The 23,289-nt window shown below is 34.8% G+C and overlaps 3 protein-coding genes across 5 annotated transcripts; all 3 read right to left on the bottom strand.

Annotated features, from left to right (window-relative positions):
• Positions 1 to 1,112: 1,112 nt before the first annotated feature.
• Positions 1,113 to 5,299, bottom strand: LOC110720049. The gene is made up of 3 exons (XM_021899054.1): positions 4,525 to 5,299; positions 3,676 to 4,188; positions 1,113 to 1,602 (listed from the first exon to the last, which is right to left on the bottom strand). The coding sequence occupies exons 1-3, from the start codon at positions 4,712 to 4,714 to the stop codon at positions 1,166 to 1,168; spliced, it is 1,140 nt and encodes a 379-aa protein (XP_021754746.1). The 5' UTR covers positions 4,715 to 5,299; the 3' UTR covers positions 1,113 to 1,165.
• Positions 5,300 to 6,020: 721 nt separating this feature from the next.
• Positions 6,021 to 10,475, bottom strand: LOC110720051 (protein RTF1 homolog). 3 transcript variants are annotated; one of them, XM_021899058.1, is made up of 2 exons: positions 10,060 to 10,475; positions 6,021 to 8,278 (listed from the first exon to the last, which is right to left on the bottom strand). In XM_021899058.1, exon 2 carries the CDS (start codon positions 8,274 to 8,276, stop codon positions 6,321 to 6,323), a length of 1,956 nt encoding a protein of 651 aa, XP_021754750.1. In that variant the 5' UTR covers positions 8,277 to 8,278; positions 10,060 to 10,475; the 3' UTR covers positions 6,021 to 6,320. The 3 variants fall into 3 exon arrangements, with proteins under 3 accessions (XP_021754750.1, XP_021754749.1, XP_021754748.1); XM_021899057.1 differs by having other exon boundaries at positions 6,021 to 8,312; XM_021899056.1 differs by having other exon boundaries at positions 6,021 to 8,281; positions 10,060 to 10,474.
• Positions 10,476 to 17,551: 7,076 nt separating this feature from the next.
• LOC110720052 (cytochrome P450 98A2-like) lies at positions 17,552 to 19,960 on the bottom strand. The gene is made up of 3 exons (XM_021899059.1): positions 19,407 to 19,960; positions 18,828 to 19,201; positions 17,552 to 18,695 (listed from the first exon to the last, which is right to left on the bottom strand). The coding sequence occupies exons 1-3, from the start codon at positions 19,903 to 19,905 to the stop codon at positions 18,051 to 18,053; spliced, it is 1,518 nt and encodes a 505-aa protein (XP_021754751.1). The 5' UTR covers positions 19,906 to 19,960; the 3' UTR covers positions 17,552 to 18,050.
• Between the last annotated feature and the right edge of the window lie 3,329 nt (positions 19,961 to 23,289).

Raw genomic sequence — 23,289 nt, forward strand, 5'->3', positions numbered from 1 at the left:
TTCCTCTGTTTTTCATTTTTCCAAGAATCCTCCTCCCACTCTTCCAGTTCCCGGAAGGAAGGAAGCTTCCCACCGTCATGGTCTAACTTCCTCCGCTGATGCCGGGTATGCGGAGGAGTTCGATCACGAGGCGGTGGCATATTCTGTGCCCTCATTGCCTCCATGAGTACTGCCAGCGCTCTTGCCACCTCTTCCGAACTGGGCCCCGTCAAAGGGGTCCCCGGCCGAGTGTGGGCATGAGGCCGTGCAGCCGATGGTTGGCTTCGGGACACTGAATATGTCCTATGATCAGACTGACCCCTGCTAGACCGAGAGTGGTCCGGCCTATATTGAGAGTCATGCATTATAGGAGATAGGGAATCCTCCTTGTGTGATCCTCCCCCCGAGCCGGCACCCTTGGGAGAGTTCCGGTCCGGCGAGGGCGATGGTGTAGGGGTTTTAGGCTTTTCGCCCGCTCCTTGACGGAGGCTTTTGCTCTTGCGGTTCTTAGCCATGGCTGCTAAGATAATTGCAAGATGATCTTGGTTAGGAATTTGGCTTAAAGATTTTTGAAAGTCTTCCCCACAGACGGCGCCAAATTGTTTCGGTTGAAAACAATGGGACCTTGCCGAAGGTCCACTGAAATGGAGAAGACTGGATTCGATCCAAGCTGTGTTGGGCCGAAGGTTTCCTGCACAGTGAACACACGTAAACTAGCCTCGGGGGTGTTTCCGAGGAAGGCCCCTCCGATGCTAGAGTCAGTACAATGTGTAAAAAGGAAGACACTATGCAAGAGAGTTTGTAGCTTGAGGCTTTTGTGGAGTATTTCTCAATGCAAGAATGAGCATATGAAATTGGAATAATCGGTGTATGAGATAATGTATGTGATGATGTATGTGTCTCCCTTGAATGTGTTAATATGAGGGCTTTTATACCTCATCATACATGGAGAGGTTGGGCTTTAGCCCAATTGGCTTACTTTGTGGGCTGACTTTTGACTTTTGAGCAATTGGAGAGTTGAACCTTGACCTTGGGCTTTTAATTGGATCATTTAGTGCTCAGGCCCAATTTTGACTAAATTGGACCCAAACACTTTCTATTATCTAACTAGAGGAAACTAAGTAACTAACATGTTTAATACACGTACAAGTTTAATTAATATTACACGATGATGCATTACAACCCTCTAGAAACTTAATTGTCTCTTGCATGCTTCGAAAGTTAACTTGAAATTGGAAGTACTTCTTTTATGTAAAGAAGAACCAAATTCTTTAATAATTTCATCAATCAATTCTCTAAAAATTATATCTTGTAAAATCAATTCAATTCTTCCAACCTCTTGTATTAGTCCTCGTTCGATATCCCTACAAACCTCGTACACGCTCTCTTTCATCGCCGTACTCCATGGCTCTCCGGCTGCTGCTGTCGTGGGGGCCGCGGTGTTGAGCACCTGCTGATGATGAGTTGTTCTAGCAGGAAGATGTAAGGGTAGTTGTGGTGTAATGGAAGGTAATGATGTTTTGTTAAGGATATTGATGGCTTTGTCTTCATGATCTCCTGGCTTTTTCCTAGTCATTTGTTGCGGTTTTTGCTGCTTTGGCTTTTGTTGTTGCATAATTTGCTCTGGATTATGAAAAAATCGTAGTATTAATCATTAATGTTACAAAGTTTATATGTCACAATGTTAGAGATTAAAAGAGACAATATGATGATTAAAGCTACTCCGTAGTAATACTTATAAGACTAGTTGATTATATAAATTGCATTTGCCTAAAAATTTGAAAAGTAAGTTACATGCTTTAAGAGACTTTCGATGCCATTATTTTTACTAATGACATACAATCATGACCAAATGCCAAATAATGTGCAAAAGTTTGTAAATCTAATATTACAAAGTACTCCGTGACATTTACTTTTATACTAATAAGGTTTATAAATAATGTAAAAGTCAAAATGTTGCAGTTAAAAGTGATCAGCAAAAAGTTTATATGTAATTCATGTTCTGATTTCAACAACATACAACTTAATAAGAGATCTATATACTTGTTAATTCAAGGAAATATACCGTCTACATCATTTAAATTGCGCTTGATCATCTCAAACTTTTTCAAAACTAATTATGATACAGTCCTCTAAAGGAAATATTCATGTCATTATGAAACTCATTACATGATTAATGTAGCTGGGGTCACATTGTAATAATTCATTCACACTACCATGGAGTATATGATAAATGCAAAGTAATATTGGAGAATAATGGTTATTACATCAAATCACTAAAAGACAAGGAATAATCAAAATTCAACACCAACCAAAGAGTTTGATTAGTTAGGGCCTGCTAGTCTGCTACAACATCTATGTGTGTTTTAGTGGGGCCAATTTACCTTACGTATGGTGGATTAAAGTTTGTCCCTTTTGCATGAATGAACATGCATTGTCTCCCACTTTCTGATGAAAAAAAATTCCACCTTAGGGTATCTTAAAAATAAAAAAAAAATAAAAAAAAGTTGTTCTTTAGATTTCATGCGTATTTTAGACTGAATTGAAGCACTCTCTAAAAAGGGAAAAAAAGAAGTATCTTAAGGAGATGATGTTTTTATACAGTAATAAGATCAAGAAATATTAAATACGCGTTATAAAAAAGCACTTTAAATTAATTTAGTCGGTACCTATAAGTTCATCATGTAACCCTCATCTTAAATCAGTCGAATTGAAACTCAAAACTTATGTTCTTTTTCAATGCCATTACGATATATACAGAGTATTTTTAATCATCATATTTTCACATACTTATATACGAAGTATACTTTTATCGTGCATTTATAAATACAAGTGCTTAAACGAACAAAGTTACATACACTTGACAGAGATTCAGATAGTGTGTTCACATCACATACTCTAACTAACAGTTCAACACGAATGCATGCCACCTAAAGACATGTAGGTTGGAGCAAATACTTTTTATGATGGAGTAATATAAGTGTTAAAGTTACAATGGACTTCAAACGAACAACCTTATAACTTACGTTTACTCGGTACAAATTGGATGCTACATACGACCTACAGAAACCTAATATAAACCTTATTCTATACTCTAATACGTGGAAAGGAAAAAGGGCAACACCATCAATGTGTTTTTTAACCACAAAACATTATCATTCGATGTAGAGGTCTATTATATAGATCATGTGCTAAAAGTATGCTCTAATCATAAGCTGTAACCATGAAATTCTATGGAAGATTGTGTTCAACTGGGGAAACTTTCACCTGGAGTTTGCCTATGAAACCTTATTTTGTCATATTTGGCCCAAAATCTAGCATTTCGGCACCAGCCCTATATAAGGAAGGTAGCTAACTTAGGAGAATACTCCTGGATCTTACCGTTTTGACTTTTTACATTAAAAATATTGTTGGTATTTAATGATATTTTATATTAATATACAGAGTATATATTTTCTTATATAGTAAAATCATGCAAGTCATTAATTGTTTTTTTTTTATTTTTTTATTTTTAATGATATATCATATATACCATTGTTATTATTACTTATACATTTATTTAAAAAAATATATCTAAAACTAATAAATTTAATTATTAGAAATATAATTTCCTTAATTTAGAATTAAGCTAGCAAATCAGTGGAGCATAAATAAGACAGAAACAAAATGTTCAAAATAGAAAATTATTAGTCTTACCATTAGTGGTTCTTTGGTAATAACCGGAGGACAAGTGACGATGATCCAACACCGATACCGGACTCGGCCCATCACTCCCCACCTCACTGTCCACATCCTCCACCTCCTCTCGTCTCTTCATCTCCGCCACTCGCGGTGGCGTTTGGGTGGCGCGCACCGCCTCTATAATCTTCTTCAACGCCTGCAAGTCCTCATCACATTTCTCCAACGCCCCCAGAAGCTTCCTCCTCTTCTCCGCTGCCGGAGACACCACAGTCGCCGGCGCCGGAGATCTCGCCGGAAAATCTTCAAGTCCCATTAAACGTGCCACCACCCTAGGCGAGCTCACCGAGCTGTCTGTCGATGATCGTCGGATCTCCGCCGGAATCGCTGGGCTTCTTGGCGTCTGATCAAGCGAAAGTCTTCCAGCCGACGAGCCTTGTTCATGTTGTTGGCATTTGACGGTGTCTTCGGATTTTGTTGGTGGTGGTGATGTGGAAGCTTGGACAACGGCATTACGTTCTTGTTTTTTACCTATTATTATTATTGATCACTTGAATATATAACAATGAAAAAAAAAAAAAAAAAAATTACGTTGAAGTACATAATTTTTCTAAATATTACACAAACATTCTATTTTAATGCTAAAACTAAATGAGCAAAATGATTAATCTTTTTGTAGTAATGTATATTTGGTATGTCTAATGCAGTTTAAACAAATTTTCTTCTATTATTTTATAAAATGTAATATTGTAAAATAAAATTGGTTTTTTTTCAATATGATCACAAGTTTATATATGCTAGTTATTTTTATTATTATTATCACAAAAAAAAAAAAAAAAGTTGGCTAAATTAAGTTTACGTACGTACCAAAAGTGAGGAATTTACGGCGAGTATGGTACTTAGACATGAGATGAAAAATCCCGGACATACACCCAACATTGGTGGTTGATGTCGCCGGAGAACCAGAGTCTCGACGATACGAGGAAGACCTTAATGACGACGATGACGACAACGCCGCTGACGTAGTTTCTTGCCTCTTCTTCTTTTTTCCTCCCATATCTACTACTACTAATTACTCTAAGCTGGTTATTTTGATAGTTGAGTTTTTTGGGCAGGAGAATATATAACGGTAAGGAAATGAGAGTAAACAAAAGTAAGTATAGTGGAGTGAAGAGGTTATGGAATTGTGGGGTGTACATATGATGCATGATGATGAGCTTTTTTTTATTTTTTTGCTTTTACTTTTGATCTTTCTTAATACTCATTCTTTACCAAATGCCTTTATGCTTTTGACTCGCTCTTGTAGGTTACGAACTACTTTAACTTATGGTAGAAATTTAGTTGGTGGTGATAATTGAGGTTCTTTAAATGAGTCCAGACTAGTCAAGTTACATTTGTAGTAATTATTAATTAGATATTACTACATTTTACATTTCAAATTAGTTGCCAAGTATTACGTTTGTTAATGTATAAATTCAAAAGTAAATATCTGTAATCATCAATAAGCAAAATTGTAAAAATTAAACATTTGAAAAATAGACATGGAAAAGAATGACAATACCTCACATGGCTATATTTATTTTCTTAAAAACAGAAAAAACAAAAGCCAAAATAACTTATACAAGTATATATATTGTTCAAAGTCCCGTAAAAAAAATAATAAAAAAATATTAAAATAAAAATGTTTAAAGTCAAAATGTATCAACTAAAATGGAAAGGATAATTGAAAAGTAATTATTTTTCTTTTGTGGATAAATTAGTTGTATAAGGTGACAAAGCTCAATAAGTTAAACATGGATCTGAGATTACAATTAGTGTAATCCAACATAGGTTCATAGAATAAATTTGCTTTTTTTTTTTTTTTTTTTTGACAAATTAAGCCGACAATAATTGCAAATAACAATTTAACACCAAATATAATAGCCAACCTTATGTATGAAAATTTTGTCAATAAAGGTATAAAAATGAAATAAAAGATTATTAAAATGAAAAGTGGACAATATATTTGATAGAAGTGATATAGAACACCCTTTTCTTTTACTCCAAAGTTGTCCCATACAAATATGTCATATACCATGCAATATCAATGTCTTCTCTGTTAAAAGCTGACTATCTTATTATAGATCTCCCCACAAAAACCACCATAAATACAGTAAAAAATTTCCACCAAGAATATACAACATGTCGCATGTCACATGTTTATACTTTAGGCCAACAAACTTTCATCATTGTCTGACCACTTCAATATGTTATGTGTGGGGGCTTAAAGTATCTAAGCTTTGGATACTCTCTTATTAGATTATGTATACTCCAGTTCTTAAATTAGCTGATAATTAAAGTTTCATAAGTACTTAAACCCAAACTGCAAATAACTAGCTTGACTTTTTTATAACAGAGCCTTCATGATCAATAAGCAGGCAATTGAAAATTAAACTCTCAAAACTGAAGTAGTACGAGTTCTAATCAATTGAACAGAAGAAACTAATTCTGATTGCACATTACAGTCCTGTATCTTGGAAAAACATCAATGCAACCAGGAAACTTCATACAGCTAGTACCGTAAAAACTACCTAATGAGCTACTGATAACTTGCATAAAACATTAAAACTTACTGAGTACAGGAGGCCAAATCTGAACTACAGAAGAACCAAAAGAGAAGTTTTTCAAAGCAACCCTCTCCTCCTCTTATAGTCACCCACTGAAAGAGTCAGTGGATGTGTTCTTCCGTCGTCTACTGGAACTTGGCAACCTATATTAGCTTCAATCTTCTGTTTTCTGGCCAAAAAGGCAGCTGCTGCCCCATATGCCCCCCCAAAACTCTCTAACAAAGACAGAGAAATGGGTAGCTTAAAATCATGCAGTGTGTTTGACTCTGTTCCTTGGTCCACTGGTGCTTTTGTATCCACCAATTTGCCTGCTCCAGCAGCAGCCACCAAAGCTGCAGTTGTAGCATCCTTGGCATCACTGCTCTTGCTCTTCTCAGTGTTTGATACACTGACATCATTAACTCCTTCAGCTGTTCCTACTCCAGTTGTTGCAGGCTTAGCTTCCTGCTTTGCATAATAGTTTGTAGATCTAGTCCATCTTCTTGAAAAAGGGTCATACCCAGCATCTCCAGGATTCAAACTCCGGTCTGCTGTTCTCGAGGAAGAAACTCGGAAATTCTCAGCTCGATTCTTTTTGTTCATTTCCGCAAGCTTAAGTGCCTTTTTATCTAAATCTTGGCCTTGTCTGGCTTTTTCAAGTTCTTTTAGTCGGGTTTTGATTCTTTCAACCTCATCAGCATCCTTTTTGTACTCCGCAATTTCCAACTCTCTCTTCAATTTCTCCTTCTCAGCTGCAATGTTCATCGGCCTGGCTGAGACCGATTTCTTTTCATGCAACATTTGTTTCACTGTTTCAGCTGAGTAAACGAAACCATTTATTTTATCAATAGCATCTTGCTTCTCCAAAACTTCTTTAGAGTGTGGCATTTGACCACCACTACGGTCCACCTCTCTTCTCCATTCATTAAACTCTTCCAAAGTAGGTGGAGAGTCAGAAACTCTAGCCATCTGCCACCTTGCAGCAGAACGATCACTGCCCCACACACAATTTAGGTACTTATGGGTTGTCTTATTCTCAAGCGTATATTTTCTGTTTGGATCTGAAGCATCAATGTTTTGAACCATACATAACCTGTAAATGCTTCGGTCATCCTTCATCCCAATACCAACCCTGACAAAGCAACCGATGATCAACTCCTCAAAAAATGGTTCCATAAACCACTTTGCCAGTTTCGACCTCCTGATAGTAATATTCTTTATCTGTTCATATGTTGGAGTATTGGAGATAGTACTGTCTCTATCTTCATCACTATAGTCCATTCTGCCACCTCCTGTCGACCCTTCATCATCACTGCGAGAATCACTTCCATTTTTACTCTCACTAGAGCTACCTGAGCTAGAAGAACCAACACCTTTCCTCTTCTTTGGAGAGTATTCCCTGGAAGCACGGTGTTCATGGGTCCCTCTCTGCTTTCCCTCTGGATCCCGCTTCATCCGTCTAGCTTTCAATTCCTTCAAGGCATCAGCCTTGGCCGCTGAACGATCAGCATATCTGATAGAAGAACGCACTCCACGAGAAGAAGCAGGAGGTGAGATGTCTTTCGCAGATTGGGACTTTTTATCACTGCTCAATCTTGATCGCATCTGTTTATGTAATTTCCTATCATCTATCTTTGCAGCCCTATCAGACAGGATCATCTCCCTCTCAAGTTCTGTCAACTTTGAAAGTTCCTCCCTATCATTTTCATCTTTGTAAAGGTCACTACCAACATCAGAATCACTGCTATCAACTTCACGATCAGATCCTCCACCTTTGATATCCATATCATCACTACCGGGATCATCATTTCTATTCTTTGACCTTTTTTTTAAAGGAACTTGAGACCCAGACAGCTTTTTACCAGCATGTCCATGGTTATCATCTGACTCATCATCCTTGGAATCACTTCCATCATCTGAATACGAACCCTTGTGCCGTCTTTTGGAAGTTGGATGAGACTGTTTATTTCTCTTGGATGCACCTGTTCGTCCTGCTGCCTCCAAGAGCATGTTCTCCAAGTCTGCCTCTGACATGACTGCTGTGATTTGTGAGAATAATTTGGTGGTGAGCTATAAACAGCAAAAATACGAAAAATGAAGCCGTAAAGATACAAATTTCAAATTACGGACATGTAAAGGTTAATAATTAATAGTTAAATTCACAAAATTGATCCAACATGATATGGAGCTAGAAGACATATCAACACCAAAAAGCCTTTAACAAAAACTATATCAACAAAGTTGAACTTTTGTTGAAGAAGCTTCAAGGATACGTCATGCAAAAACTGAAAGCTATAACAAATCAACAATATCACTATGAAAGGACATATCGTATAACATTCAGCCAAAATCATCTCATAGTCTAATTATTCATATCTGAATCACTAAACTGTTAACTGTCAATGTCAAAAAAAGGCTTTTAGGTCTATAATAAGCACGTGAAAACGAATACAATAATAAATTTTACAGTCTATAATAAGTAATAAATTTAACAATGTCTAGGGTTTCATTTAATTTGATCCAACTTTTCTGTCAACTAAATAGGATAACTTTCAGATAACACAAATCCTTTAAGGTCAATCCACATAACTTCCAGAGTTTACAGTACTTAAAACATTGATGCATCAACAAAAAGGTTAATATTTAGGGCAACAAAAGAATTTGATTACAGAATTATTTGCATAGAGGCCACAGACATTTGACGAAGACATTATAAGTTATTGACATACTTTGTATAATGATTTTTTTTTTTTTTTTTTGAAGAAAATACTTCGTATAATGACTAGTTACAACAGGAATCACAGAACGCAGGGTACAGAAATCAGAGGACACCAGGAACAGGTTATATTAAACAGAAGTATGATCATAAACCAAAGCATAAAAGTATAAATATTATATCTACGGATAGCTACAAGAAAAGAAACGACAATTATGTTCCAGCTATCAATTTTAACTTCAATTTTGTAGATATTGACATCAAAACATCCCCTAACAATGCAAATATGACTACAGCCAATTAAAAACATCCCCTAACTTCAATGAGAGAATTCAATTAGGGATGCAATCCTTGAAAACAGCCTAAATAGGAGTAGGATCGACTGGAGCACGAATCTAGACAAGCCTCAATCAAAACTTGGCTTGGCTCTAGTAGCCTAAAAAGTTTCGGACTAGGATTGTGGGCTCGATTAGGCTCAATAAATACGACACATTAGCTACCAAATTTGACCCAATAATCAAATAAGGTTCAAAAAATCACATAAATTGTTCTCGCTAAGAGTATATCAACGCAAATTGCACATATTAGCAACAAAATTTAACTCAATATCAAATCAGGCTTGAAAAATCACATAATATTGTTCTTGCTAAGATATACTTGTATATCAGAGTAAATTGAATTTCAATTGAAATCGATTCAATTATCAACTTAAGCTCATATAACACTGCTTTCGCTTAAAATTATCAACGCAAATTTCACATATTAGCAACAAAATTTAACTCAAATATCAAATTAGGCTCGATAAATATCAACCTAAATTGCAAATTTTCAATTAAAATTCGATTCAATTATCAAATTAGGCTCAAATAAAATTGCTTTCGCTTAGAAAACTCAACGTAAATTGCACAATGCAAAATCCTAGCAACAAAAATCGCTCGTATAGGCATTGACAGCTTCAGTAATAATAACCAATAGTTTAATTAATCAGTTTAAAAGAACCCTAATTTAATTAAACAACCAATTAAATTTAAAAAAAAACGCGAAATTAAACCCTAGATAGTGAAATTCAATATTTAAAAAGAAAAAAGGAAAACATCTTACCTTAGAAGATGCTTCAATGGAGGAAAGGAAGAACAAAGTCGGTTGAATAGAGAGAAAGCTGAGAGTACGCTTCAATGGAGGAGAAAGAGAGAGAGTGAGTGCAGCGTAAATAAAAGTAAAAAAGCTCCAAAAGAGGTCAGAAAAGATTACATTACAGGAAGATTAATGACACCAATTTAATACGGGGTAATGTTAAGATTTTTTTTATTTTTTATTTTTTATATACCTTATAGGAAAAGTTAGATGATATATTTTATCATATATTTTATAGGAAAAGTTAGCCGAAGAATTATATTAAATCAAGCTCCGTCAAAGTCATTAAATTTTAGGGAAAATTGTCCAAACAAACACGTTCTAAGTTATCGTAGGCATTCCATCTTGTAACACAATGAGCTACGATATTTCCGGCTCTTTTCACATGAGAAAAAATAAACGAAGAAATAGATAACTTCCTAACATCATTATTAGAGGTGTCAGTTTCTAACCCGAACCGTTAAATCCGACTGTTTTGAACCGATCCGAAAAGGAACTGAACCGTTAAATACCCATTTTTTGGAAATCGAAAACCGACTCGACCCGAAATTGAACTGAACCGAATTTCTGCGAACCGTTACTAACCCGACCCATTATCAAGCCAAACCGTTATAACCCGAAACTGACAACAACCCAAACCGATTACGTCTGAACCCGATAGTAACCCGACCCATTTTAAACCGAAAACCGTTTAAACCCAGCAAATATCCGATAAACCTAAACCGGCACATCCCGTAACCCATTGTGACCGAACCATTTATTACCCGTAATTCGTTGTGACCGAACCGTTTTCAACCCATAACCCGTTGAGACCAAACGGTTTACGACCCGTAACCCGTTGAGACCGAACCATTTACGACCAGTAACCTGTTATGACTGAGTTGTTTACAACCCGTAACCCAATATGTTTATGATATGATCCTTTTCAACCCATTACTCGATAAACCTAACTTATTTATGACTTAAGTTGATTATAAATGCCCCGTTCCTACCCATTATCTGACTAACTCGATTCGATAATGATCCGACTCGATTTAAACCCAATACGATTTGGACAAAAACCCGCTTTAAGTTGTGTAAACCCATTTTCAAACCGACCAAGTTCAATACAAATTGATTATGACCTGAACAGATAATGACCGGACCCGATTTCATCCGATATGTTTTGAAACAAACCATTTTCAAACCAACCCAGTTTAATCCAAACTGATTATGACCCAAACCGATTACAACCCGACCTGATTAGTACCCGAATTGTTTTGAACCGAAACCTACTTTAAACTGGCTAAATCCGTTTTCAAACTGACCCACTTCAACCCAAACTAATTATGACCCGAACCAACTACAACCCGACCCGATTAGGATCGGACCCGAATAGAAACCACAATAAAAAAAAAAACCAAACCGAACTGACCCGATGATTTTCAAAACCAACCCAAACCGACTCGCTAATTATTTCAACCCATAATAAACCATTAGTCAATTTAACCGTTTAGTTATACGCCTCCTTTCATTGATTTCAATGTCACCACAAGCCTTTATTTGACTGATTGATGGTTGTATATTGTTCCAAACAACATTATACAATCATGGAATGAAATCTTTATAATCTAGAGACTTTTACATTTCAATACTAATTAATTTTAAAAACCGAGCATGGTCGGAAATTATCTAGAACCTATAAATTATCATACATGCAGTTTCAAATTCATGCAACCTAGCTAATATATCATACAATAACAGACTTGTACAAGTAATTAAAGTTAAAAATAGGTTTGCACAAATTTCTCCAAGATTGTCAAGTAGCTATATCACTTCCAAGAGGTCTTGCAGTCTTCCATCGTTGCTCAAGCCTCGATAGGCAAGGGATTGTTGGACGCTTGTTGCATAGTTAGCTCTAAATGTGTCGTCGCGTGTCCATCTTGACATGAACTCCTCGTTCTAAACATGTATGTAAACGTACACGAAAAACAAATCAAACAACACGTACACTTAATAAGAATGGGAGCTTAATCAAAAGGCCAAAGAATGAAGATTAGTTGTGTAACTAACGTTTTTGCAAGATAATTCTTCAAGTGATACCAGATCTTTCTTTGTTACAAGCTCCTTGACCTTTTCTCGTAGTTTGCAAAATTTATTCTTTAAGAGCAAGCTGTCATAATGAACAAGTGTATATAACTATATTAGCAAGTTTAAAATAATCTCATATCAACCGTGAAAAAGTGTTGTATCTATAAATAAAGGGATTTTCTAACGTATGTCTATGAGCACATGATTTATCTATATAATTATATACTAAAATATATGATCGAAAGTATAATGTAGCATATATAGTTTAATATAGTACCTCCTCTTTCATTTGAATTTGAAGTTTCAAAATGGACGTAGTGGCCTTTTCTTCCTCTTGCTTCACAATGTCGTACCTCTTTTCCAGAGGTGTAAGTTGGTTTTGTATTTTAACAATTTGTTGTTCAACTTCTGCCTGTTTTTGTTCATTCCCATAGTTTGGATCTACTTCTTCCCTGAGTCTATTCACACATTTCTATATTGTTGTGACAAAGAGAAAGCTCAATACAATTAGTAAGATAGACCTAACTTCTACTACACGTGTATATATACTTTCTCAAAAAAAAGGAATTACTTGGCCATATGAAGTTTTCAATTACAGTATGTTGTAAGTATTAGAATTCAAAGAGAGTACATAGAATAGGAGAGAGTATAAAATCTTACTCGAATCTTGCGTTTCAAATCTTACTTAAAACAACCATAACCATAACCGGTATAGGGCCAATATTCATGACTAGTTGTTGCTTTCGGGATTTTAGCTTCCGCTTGTTTAACTTCAGGCTCAACAATCCCTCCTTCTTTCAAGAGGTTCAAGCTCTTTGAGGATTTGTTTCTCGGTCGCCCAATTAGTCTTCCCATGACCTACTTGCACTCTCAATTTCTCAATTTTTTCAATGATTTCAGCCAATTCTATGTCCCGGTTGGATTCCTCTTCGAGGTTTTCATTCTATACTCGATGTATAAAACCATTATTGTGATTACTATGGTAGAAAGCTATAAGCAAAAGAAGAAACCTACTAAACCAACATATAACCATATATATCACAGAATATAATCCAGACTAAACTAAGCATTGACTGTACTCGTATATTTCACCAAAATATCCCTGAGTTTTAATATAATTCACCAAATACCACCAACATTTTTCAAGTTCACCATATAACATTAAGTTTTATGAAAATGTCACAACATGCCATTACCGTTAACTCAGTAAATCATTAACGTTAGTTGTGCCACATGGTAGCTTGTAATTGGTTCCTTATTAATATTATTTATTTAATTAATTAACTTTAGAAAAAAAAATTAAAAAAAAAAAAAAAACACCACCAATAAAAGCCACCGCCGCCCCCGCCGGCGACAATCCCAACCCCAGCCACTTCCCGGCTGCCGACGATCATCCTCCTCCTCCGCCGGGGATAACCCTGACCCCAGCCACCACCTTAGTCGAATTCCCCAGCCATCACCTTCGCCGAATTCAACCCCTCTCTGCCTTTCCATCTTAGCCGACAACCCCTTCGCTGGTAGCCCAAACCCTCTCCCACACGTTGCAGCCACCCAACTTGCTGAAAACCACCACCACGAAACCTTGAAACACCAAAATATTTTAAGGTTTCGGCGTATGTGGTGGTTCAGTAGGGTGGAGATGGCAGCGGGACGGAGCGATTTTGTTCGTCGACGCGAGGGAGAGGGGTTTGGGCGCCAGCCGGTGGTTAGGGGACGGTTTTTCGAGGGAGATGGGATTTTTGAGGGAGATGCGGGCACGGTGGTTAGGTGAGGGTTTTTTTGTGGGAGATTCGGGCACAATGGTCAGGGGAAGAAAAAGAGCGCCGACGGGGGGTTTTGGTCAGATTCCGCGCTGGGGCGAGGGTTCCGGTCGGATTCTGTGCCGGCAGGGGGGGTGTCTGGATAGGGTGAATATGAAAAATATTGGTGTTATTTGGTGAATTATGTTAAAATTTTGGGGTATTTGGTGAAAAATCCGTAAATTAATTGTACAATACGAGTAATATTACGTACTTCATAATATATAATTTTACCATAAAAAAAATTCAAGATATGGTTCACCAAAAAAAAAAAAAAAAGTTATAATTGTTTTTTTACCACTTGCCATCAACAAAACCATTAAATCTAATGGTTCAAAAAAAAATTGTAATTTGTACTTATTAGAAACTTATTTTAGTTGTAATTTGTACTTGTTGGGTACCCTTATTAGATAAACTTACTTTTCTTGAGATGAACTTAACTGAACTTATCCAACTCATTACACCTGAAAGTGAACAGAACAGGCCAATCTACACTTTTGACTTCATACATAAGTGTCTATACAGAATTTAATTAACTTATTTAAAACATTTACTAATTCTTATACTCCCTCCGTCCCATAATATAGTTCCTGATTTCCTCTTTTGGAGACCCAAAATATTGTTCCTGTTTCTTATTTTGAATAGTATGTAAAGACCATTATACTCTCATTTTTTTTACTTTATTCATTGTACTTCCGACATTACCCTTAAATTTTGCTCACACCTTGTACTTTTTTCCACTTTCTCTCTCCAACTTTTGTCTATAATTGTAGTTTTCACTTTTATTGATGTACTTCATCAACTTTCTCCTCCTATTTCTTAAATACTGTGACAAAACACAAACAAAAACTATATTATGGAACGTAGGGAGCAATATATTTTTTATAGGTAGAATTTCACAAAATTTGAAATGCAAGTATATATAAAGTATATCATATCAAACAACTTTAAAAAAAGTGAGATTATTGTAATCATTTCGCTAGATAATTAAGGATTGAGCATTACTTATATAGATTATTGCATTATGTGGCTCTCTTATTGACGAAAAATAAAATAAAAATAAAACTAGTTAGTATTGCTTACAATTGCCTCAGGCCAATGCTTCAACAGTAATCTTCGGTAATTCTTGATATCATAAATGTAATGGCGATAATATCTATTTCTTCCATTAAATTTATTGTCTGGGTTCAATAAATTTAATTTTTCCTGAAAAAAAAAATGTTATTTACTCTTGAAATGTTTATAAATAAGTCAAAAAATTCTTATTTAACTCTTGTTGGAGTATAATTTTCAAATCTATAGTAGTATATAATTTTCTATATACACGAAGTAATAAGTAAGATATTGATGAATTGCAAAATTAAAGTGTAAAGATTTAAACAATTTCTAATATAAATTCCATGAGATTGCTTGTTAAATAAAGCTAATAGCTAGTAATTATTAGAGTAAAGACAAAAACAAAAAGAAAATACGTATGAATGAGGCGGAGTATCTTTAAGGGTCGTATTCTATTAAACAAACATGTTTTCTCCTCTCAAAGTTGTTTCCTCAACTCCTTGGCTATATTTAGTCCCAATTCCAAATCAGGATTTAGGTAATATCTCCCTATTTTGGCAAAATAAAATTGATGAACTAACCTATTTGGTTGTTGATCATCAACATCACCTAATTTTTTATTTTCTTGCAATTCTGCAAACATATATAACGATATCATATTAATAAATATTATGATATAATCAAAGATAAAATCAATTTATTACATTTGTCAACATTATATAATAGCAAAAGGATGAATCATAATCGGAGTTTAATTAATGTATGATACCTTCAAACGCCATTGATTACTTGGAATTCCCAAGTAACTTCATATGCCCTAGCCTTCCTAAGCTAATTGAATAGTCGCCTAGACGGTATCTGTATAGGTAGTATATGTCAACGGATTTGGAAGACGGTTTAGGGGGAAACAAAAAAGAGAGAAAGAAAGAAAAAACCCTAAAACCAATATACCATATTTGACTCATGAGATACCTAAATTTATCCTTTTAAAAAAAGTGGACCGCTAAATGTCGCCCTCGAATCTCTAACTAATGCCCGCAAAATAACCTAAAATGACGTACGTAGCCTTGTTATAAAAATATTAATTATAACGTTGAATACTTCAGCAATAGGAATGGACTCTCCAACACCAACAACCGGTGGCCATACCACTAATCCACTACTATCACTCTCCACATTCATCCACCGCCTCGGCGCCGACCTCACCACTCGCCTCGACGACACCCGCCGACTCGCCGGCACCTTACTCTCCACCCTCTCTCCGCCGACACCTCGTGCGCGCACCACCTCTCTTCCATTCGCCTCCGTCGGACAAGCTAAACCCCTGCAAAACGCCGCTTTGAGCTCCAACAATGTTGCCAAGTCTCTCGTCGGAACCTCCATTTTCACTGTTAGCAATAATAAACAACAACAAAAACAATAATAAACAACAACAACAACAATAATAATAAAAAGGGCAGAAACAAAATCAAATATGAAATTCGGCTGGGAGTTCTTCATACGAAATCAGCCTAGATGAAATCGAAGATGAACTTCATACGATTTTTTTTTTTTTTAAAAAAAAAAGGGCAGAAACGCCTAAATTTTTCGTCAGATCTAGGCTGAAACGCCTAGATTTTTCGAATAACCATATGGGTGAACGAAAATTCTAGGCGTTTCAGCCCAGATCTGGCGAAAAAATTGGGCGTTTCCGCCAATTCTAGAAAAAAAAATAAAAAAAAAATAAACTGACCTTGTCTCCGGCGATTCCTTCGACGACGGCCTTTCCCTTGTCCTTCCTCGTCATTTTTGCGGCTTACTGTGTAGATTGAGAAACCGGACGTGGTGGTGGTAGTGGTGGGTGGTAAAAGGACGTGGTGGTAAGTGGTTAAAAGAGGAGGCGGTGGTGGGTGGTTAAAAGAGGAGGCAGTGGTGGGTGGTTAAAAGAGGAGGTGGTGGTGGGTAGTTAAGAGAGAGAAGAGGGAGTGAGGGTTTTGGGAGGTAAATTGTGTTTGGGGGGTAAATTCTTTTATCTTATATAAGGGTAAATTTGTAAAATAAATTTTATTTGCGGGCGTTAGTCGGAGATTCGAGGGCGAGATTTAACAACCCCCTAAAAAAATCCTAAGGACTTTTTTTTTTTTTTTTTTTTTTTGTGTGTGTGTGTTATTACCCAGTTCATCCTTTGGGCTAATTCAGATTCAGACTTAGTTTTGGGTGGTTAGATTTCAGTCCTCTCCTAATTGTTGTTGTTGGTTATCGAACTCACGATCCCCCCTACCAAGTGCAGCCCCAATCACCACTGCACTATTTATTTGACTGGAAAATGTTTCTCATCACAGGTAAATACATATTTGTTTTCCATATAAATGTAGGTGTATGTTTATCTTTGGGTATCGTCTTTTTCGGTTTAGGTTGGGAGGTCGAGTTGTAATAATTTACCTTGGTTTCATCAGTTAACAAAGTTTACCAAATAAGACAAACATTTTAAAAAATCGGATGTACAATAAAATATTGTACATCCGCTTCAAAATTACCTTAAAATGATAAAAAATTACTCTATAATGAATGAAAGTTACCAAGTATATATAAGTTATTCTGATATAAATAAAAGTATTAAGCTTTATGGATAAAAGTTACTCTAAATTCAACAAAAATTACCCTAAATTTAACAAAAGTTACCTCAATGTACAGTAATATTACCGTATATCGGATGTATACAAAAGTTTTTGACCAAATAAACATTATTTACCTACAAGTCGCAGCTTCTGCTGACTCCTTATACTTCGTATTATTTATACTGAATTATTTTACATTGATTTTCTTAAAAATTAATTTTTTGTTGATAATCGGTTTTATTGATTGATATTGATCAACAGACAACAGTTAATTTTACCGATTAATTCTTTGCATGGTATAATCGTATTTTTTGTTATTGTTTAGTTTATATATTTATACCACTAATACCAGATAAAGTCCATATAATGGACTCAACCAATTGAAAATCATTGTCAAAGAGAGACAATGTAAATCCGTTGTAATATGTTCCCGAGACTATATATGTGTACAAATTCGTTTGTACAAATGTCTTGGCAACTTTGGAAGTGGAACAAGTTGCAAAGGAGATGCCATATAAGTGACAATTCCCGGAGCCTCACACATATTGATCACTTCAAGTTGATTTCCAATAGGAATATCCCAATCAAAGTGGTGCAAAAGATGTCCCAACATCAACGTAACCAAATTTAACCCTAATTGTGCTCCCGGGCAAACCCGGCGACCCGCCCCAAATGGTAACATCCGAAAATCATGACCCTTTATGTCAACGTCGTTCTCAAAAAACCGTTCTGGCCAAAACTCAAGTGGGTTGGGCCAAACAGATGGGTCACGACCCAAGGCCCAAACATTCACAAAGACGATTGTATCCTTAGGCACGTTGTAGCCACCGATCTTGACATGGGTCTGGGCTTGATGAGGTAGCAATAGCGGGGTTGGAGGGTGCAACCTTAGGGCCTCCTTGACTATGGCTTGTAAATAAGGAAGTTTTGGGAAATCTTCTTCAATCATAATTCTTTCTTGTCCAATTACATTGTTCAATTCATATTGGGCCTTTTGTAAGACCCTTGGATGTCTTACTAGTTTAGCCATGGCCCATTCCACTACTATAGCTATTGTATCTTTACCAGCAATAATCATATCCTACAAACAACAAATTAAAAGTGTATCAATAAAGTAGGCCTATAATTTAATACCCAGTTATGTTGTACTAACTAATAAAAAGCGTTCTACAAGTAAGAATAACATTTAGGGACGAAAAGAGTACAAACTTACCCAAAGGAGTCCAATGATAGTCTCTTCATTAAGACCATACTTGTCCTTACATGAGATCAAAGCATCTACAAAATGAAGCTTGTTATCGTCCTCCATGAACCTTTTCATAAAGTTTCCCAAGCGATCTTCATGCTTGTTCAAGACTTGATCTTCGAACATATGTTGCAACCATTGGATGCCCAACATTAACATATTTGTCCTCTTAAAATTGTTCAACTCAAGTAAAATGTTCATCAATTCCCTTCCTAATTGCCCTTCAAATTCACCTCCGGAATTGATAAATCTCTTTCCCAATATTATCCTTGTTATGTGGTTTAATGCTGCTTCTCCCACGTATGTCCTAAGTGTTAGAGCACCTTTCTCATGATTTTCTACTGAAAAAATCAACAAATTGAGTTGACATGGTTTTAATCTAGGATAATAAGTACCTAACTACATACTCAATTGTCAATCAACTTAGTTGATGAAAGTCTTGAGCGATGATAATCAAGACATTAATCGAATCTTGTATACGTCATTGCCTTTACAGCTTTCTTTACAACTTACAGAAACAAGTTAACTTTAAGCATAAATACATACCTAAATAGCCTGTGGCACTTTTGTAAATAGACTCGATCATGGCGGTGACTTCGTCTTTTCGAATAGGCTTAAAGGCCTCAATTTTTTTACTAGTAAATAATTTAAGTGTACAAACTTTTCTAACCTTGACATAATGAGGCCCGTAATCAGCCCAAGTAAGGTCCATCCCATCTCTAGCAAAGTTTAATTTGGATTTAATTCTAATCCTATTAGCCAACTCTTGATTATTCTCTTTCAACACTTCCTTAGCCAACTCTGAGCTTGAAACCACAACAAACAATTTGGACCCGAACCACACCGATATTATCGGGCCGTAAACTTGAGCCCATTCATAGAAACACCAAAATTGGACTGGCTTAATTTTATGAAGGTTTCCTATAATGGGCCACGGCCTTGGGCCCGGTGGGAGGTTGAATTTGAGCCGTTGGATGATGATGTTGCATGTTAAGAGGATGATTAAGATGATCATTGATAGGTTGAAAAATAGTAGAATAGCCATTTTTCAAGGTTGTTAGAGAAACTAAGCTTGCATAATATAGGGGAGAAAATGGCAATAACATAGTTGTTAGTCATGAGTTTTGGCTTGTCAAAAGTATTAAAATTAGAGAAGTATTCGTTTCTAGCTAGGAACTAGCAAGAATGCAAGATTTGTGACCATAGGATTCGCTCTTGTATTCAATGCATTTGAATACTTGATACATAAATTTCTTTGATTGTTATAATGTACTTTGTATTAGAATGCACCTGTGTTAATACATGATATATATATATATATATATATATATATATATATATATATATATATATATATATATATATATATATTTGAAAAGAAAGATAATCTTGATAGGTAACGGGGAGGTTAGTGGGGAATTGGGGATATGGATACATAGTTATTAGAGAGGTACTTTGATTGATTGATTGATTTTTTCTTAAGATTCTATAAATTTGAGTTATCTTTTGTATCTTAGAAATGTCAAACATTAGCCTAAGTTAGCTAGCTAAAATGCTAAATATATCAAGTATACTATTTTCCGATATGCTAGACTTGTATCTTGCGTTGTAATGAGCGCAATCTAAGCAATTCATTCCATTATCTATTCCAGGCCACTTTGCTTGGTCCTTTAAAAAAAAAAATACGATATTTATCAATTATACAAAGTTAATTAAGTTCAATTAAAATAATTTGAATTCACTTAATATTGAGTTAATTTAAATCAGCAAAATTAAGTCAAGTCGGAATATATAAGTAATTTAACCTTAGAAATTAACAAATACATACAATAGCGAAACAATCAAATAATTCTAAAGAAATTTCAAGTAAACTAATACAATATTATCATTCATTATATATATCAACATATTAGTTAGTAATTATTATACAAAGGTAGATATTTGGAAGTACATATTGAAATCAATCTAACAAGTTAAGATCAAGAGTATACCGTGTGTAAGACAATTTATATTTAAAGGGTACAATTTATGATTTTCCATGTGTCGGATCACCAAGTTTCAACGTTTTGATATTCAAGATTTGACTAAGTTTCGAGACTTCTATTGATAGCATCATACTTCTTTTGTATTTTTTTTTTTTTGGTAAATCTTCTTTTGTAGTTTGCTCTAAATAGATTGTCTTTGTTCCATTGAGACATGAATTCCTCAACCTAATTTTGTTCATAAGAAAATATATTAAAGATTTTAAACAAGCAATACTGAGACATTATTAATTTTTCCAATTGGAAAGATTGTAAGAAATTGAAAATCTTTTACTTGGAAAAGGTAGTAAACCTGTTTAGGGCATAATTCTCCAAGTGCTACAAAATTTTTCTTGGTCGCAAGCTCCTTGGCATGAAATAGTAGTTTCGTATTGTATCAAACAATATGTTACGTACAACTTAATTTGAGATCATCACGTCATTTGTTATAAGTTACGTTATAGATAATTACTGTAAAGTAGTACTTCGTATTTACAATTATTGTATGAAAATTGAAGCTAAGAGGATAAGAAAATGGAATTATATAAAGTACATATTAAATGTACCTGATCATCTAGGTGCTTTTGGGCAATTAAAATGTATTCATTCAGTTTAACTCTCTTTTTGTTGATTTCAACTAGTTTTTCTTCCAATGACATAATCTCCTTTGCTAATTCATCATTTTGTTGTTCCACTTTTCTTTTTCTCTCCTGTCCATCTTTTAGTTCATTCAAACCCTTCTACAATAGGTATATAGAAAAAAAAATAAAGAATCATCAAATAACGGTTTTTTTTTTTTTCCTCTTTTCTCTCTCTCTCTCTCTCCCTTTTTTTTTTTCGGGAAAAATGGTCAAATATATAATCAGGAATTACTTTTAGTCAACATGAGCAAGTTGCAATAATGTACTTAGTCAACTTATCGCAACAACAACTACGTAGTAGTATTGACTTGAGCAAGCTAAGGAAATTTTCAATGTACAAATGAGTAGGCCAGACCATGACTTACCATGATGATCTTTTTATCTCCACTATCTCTGATCTATGGGTTAGACACTTAATGTAACTTGCATGTTAATTAGAAATCGATTTTGTGACTTCAAAATTACAAGGTAAAATTCTAATTAGCTACATGCTTGGAATGTACGAATGTACCATGTAACTTCTAACTATAAAACTATTCGTTGTACTTGTACTTTTTAAAATTTTAATTAATGTGTAATTAGACTAATTACTTATATTTAGGGTCAAAGTAGCCTGCACATTAGCAAATATGTCAAATTTGACTATTGTATCAATTATTATAGAACGGGAGAAGTTATAACAAAAGATAAAAGAATTCTTAAGCTTATAATTTCAAGGTCTTACCTGAATACATTGCTATATAAATTTTTTAGAGCACCTTGTTGTTTCAACATGATTACATAGTAAAAACTCGGTGCTCCTTTGCAATTCTTTAAGCTCCTTAATTATCCTTTTTTCACTTGCTATCTTTTTACTACCATGTGTAAATTGGTAGCTCAATTTTTTAATTTTCTTATCAATATTCATAGAGGACGAGTCCGAATCCTATCAAGAGAAAGGAATCAAGAAAGATAATAAATATAATAATAATAATAATAATAATAATAATAATAATAATAATAATAATAATAATAATAATAATAATAATAATAATTTGAGAGTAAGATACAGAGTAATACTACTCATTTTTCTTTTTGTTATCAAAACCGTATATAAATAATCCACCATCATTTTTTAATTCTTAATTCTTAAGTTACAATGTTTAACTCTATAACAAACTCTACTACCATAATTGTTTGAGCGTCCTATATAATTTTTCTAAAACTCGGTGTAAAAGCTAGCGTGTCATTATTTCTTAATTATCATAATTTATAATAAATAATTCGTTGGTAGAGAATATATTATATGTCAAATAAATTGCTATATACTTGTATAAGGTCTTGCAATTCTTACATTGTCCTCACGTAGTCGAGCGTCAAGCTCCCATTTCCATCTCTCAAGATTACGCATTGTATTGTAGTCACTATACCACCTCAACTTTTTACAAGTAAATATTTGTACATTTATTTTTGTAAATAAATAAAGTTTGTCATATTCACAAAATAATAAACAAACTAATGTAAATCATGCATGTTAAATAATTAGAGAAAGATGGGGATGCAAGGTAGCTCAAATAATAAGCTACCTCGGCCTTTGTTTAAGGCCAAGGCATCATATTCGGGATTAAGTCTCATAATATAGAGAGATCCACAAAAGAAAATAACATGCTATAAGATTAAAGGGTTGCGAGTTAGGACCTGCCCCATTAGATATGATAAAGAAAACAAAAAATTGAATAAGTTGGGTGATTAATGATAATTTAGCCCAACAAAGTTATATATGTATAT

This window comes from Chenopodium quinoa, unplaced genomic scaffold, assembly GCF_001683475.1.
Source record: "Chenopodium quinoa cultivar QQ74 unplaced genomic scaffold, ASM168347v1, whole genome shotgun sequence".
NCBI lineage: Eukaryota > Viridiplantae > Streptophyta > Magnoliopsida > Caryophyllales > Amaranthaceae > Chenopodium > Chenopodium quinoa.